General features: G+C 35.0%; 1 protein-coding gene across 1 annotated transcript in view; it reads right to left on the bottom strand.

Annotated features, from left to right (window-relative positions):
* The window catches only part of CHD7 (chromodomain helicase DNA binding protein 7), a 91420-nt gene that overhangs the window by 13944 nt on the left and 75013 nt on the right, over positions 1–2463 (bottom strand). The window contains exon 22 of the mRNA XM_009332087.1: positions 1912–2071. Within this exon, the coding sequence (XP_009330362.1) occupies positions 1912–2071 (160 nt within the window). The remainder of the gene's footprint in view (positions 1–1911; positions 2072–2463) is intronic.

Here is a 2463-nt window from a genome sequence, read left to right as displayed (position 1 = left end):
TGAAGGTCATGTCTACAATTCAAAACATGTCAGACATGCTTCTTTTTGTATGCATGATAACTGGGACCAGTAAGGTGTCCCTGCTCCCTGTGTGGCTATGTAAATAAGCTGTTGAGGGTCTCTATCATCTTAGTATTAAGCAATAACAGCTGTTACATCAAGCCAAAGAAGAGGAGCAGGAAAAAAAACCATGAACCAAAACCCAGAGGCTCTTTGCACCTTTCAGGAGTCCTATGCATTAAAACAGCATACATGTTACATAAGGACAGGACACCAGTTCTTATAAAGCCAATTGCTACTGCTACCTTTTGAAGGAAATGACTCAGATTATTAATTGGCTTCCACCTCTGTTTGATTTTACCTGGGCTAAACATGTTGCTTCTACAATTCACTTAGTCCTGGTGGATCTGGGAAGTGAAGGAAAAAGATAGCAACTGAAAACATTTTTGCACATTTATCAGTCTTCCCGATCCTTGTAATTGTTCTACCGTATTATTACAGAAGGAATATTTTTAAAATGAATTTAAGTCTGATCTGCAAACTGATATAACAAGTAATGAGGACATGTTACCTGGGAGATTAAAATAATGTTACAGGAAAGAATTTAATTACTTTAAGAGCAAGTGAAATGTAATAACAGATCTGAGTAACAGTTTAGAAAAAAATCAGAAAGCAGTTTATTTGGATGTGCACTTGCTAACATAATTCTATAAGTATCTGTTTTCATCAGCTGAGAATTAAGCTTGGTTAGCATCTGGAAACGAGCTAATAAACTCCTTAAATGCCTTTCCTCCTTCACATCACACCCCCTATTGACAGGCCACAGGTACTTTTCAAATCAATAATTTCTTTCCAATAAACATTATTAGTAAGACACAATATATATTAGAAAAACAAAAGTAATGACAACCTTTCAGTAACACTGCATTACATCTGTATGTTATATATACAATGAAAGAGTACAAATTTAAAACCAAAACAAAACCAAACCCCCCAAACCCAAAAAGCAAACAACCTCCCCCCCAGCCCCAAAACAAAATATTTTTGGGACAAGGGTTAGGTTCAGTGTCTATAATGGAGAATACAGTAAGCGAAATGACATGGAGAACCAAGACACCGTCAAAGGAAGCTGACAGAAAAATAACTAAGATATTACAGAACAAAAGCTAAAAGAATGTGAGAAGCTCTTAAGAGACATTCATGCAACAATAAAACAATGTAACATTCAAATTAAAATACAATGATCTTTATCCCCAAAGGCTTTCAGTTTAGTAACATGTTTAGAATTTCAAAAATCACATCAGGGCACTGATTCAGGTAAGAAAGCTCGGTGAAAAATTTTATCTCAAACAAAGGAGAAAAGAAGAAATAATCTGTATAATGTGGAGAGCAAGAGAGGAAGGGAGAAAAAGGACTAAGAGAAGAGATACACCCACACATAGGTGAACTACTACATGAAACTCTGGAAACTAAGAAGTGGATATTTGAGTTTAACATCTAAGGAACAGAACTTTAAAGACATCAGCCTGAGAGACCCCACAAGAAGGGTAAGAAACAAACAGCTTTTGGTTAGAGATAGCCGACTGTCAAGAGAAACAGACTTAGTGTAGGGATATAGTCTTTCCTTTATATGGTAAAAAGAATAACCTCATCTGATTCCATTCTTATTTACTAAGTAGAAAACAATTTTCTTCAGAACTGTGTTTTAAGTGCTGATCAGTCATAAAGAGCTTACAGAAGTAGCCAGATATCTGTTAAGATGATTATCCCCAAATTAAAAAGTAATAATGGCCTTTACATCCTATTAAATGGCCCTGTGTTCTATTAAAAATATCCAAAAGACGTTGTGGACTTTTCAGAAGCATGTAGTAAAAAAAAAAACCTCTAAATGAAGTATTTATTAATACTTACTTATTACAGTGATGTTTGAGATGTTTTCTATAGCTGTCTTCTTGAAATAATACATCTGGATTACAGGTTGTGAGCCAATCAGCGTCTTGCAACATCGGCTGTGAACTCTGGGCTTTTACTTTCTTGCCTTTCCTCCCTCTGGGCACTGGTGCAGACAGACCTACATAAAACCCCAATATTTCTTATACAATCTGAATAGAAAAGCTCTCAACCCAAACTACATTACAAACATATATGTAAAGCTAAGTATCACTGCTATATTAATTCCTTTGTGGGCAACACAAAAACTGAACAGCAACATAATTCAGTACAGAAAATTGCAGATAACAAAATCAACCAAAACTTTCATGCAAATTTAGGTGTGAAGATTTCAAAAATTCAGAGTGCTAGCCAGAAAATGGTGTTATATAAATATTTCTTGTAAAAACTCTCATGAATCTGAATGGCCGTAAGGAAACAAGCTTTCTGATTTATGGCAATCTGAAAGAGATTAACTCCAGCAGTAGGTGCCACTTAAAAATTATGCTAGAATATTTGTTCAAAACTGATTTA

This window comes from Pygoscelis adeliae, unplaced genomic scaffold (genome assembly GCF_000699105.1).
Source record: "Pygoscelis adeliae isolate BGI_AS28 unplaced genomic scaffold, ASM69910v1 Scaffold98, whole genome shotgun sequence".
In the NCBI taxonomy this organism is placed as follows: domain Eukaryota; kingdom Metazoa; phylum Chordata; class Aves; order Sphenisciformes; family Spheniscidae; genus Pygoscelis; species Pygoscelis adeliae.
This window is presented reverse-complemented; position numbering and strand designations above follow the sequence as displayed.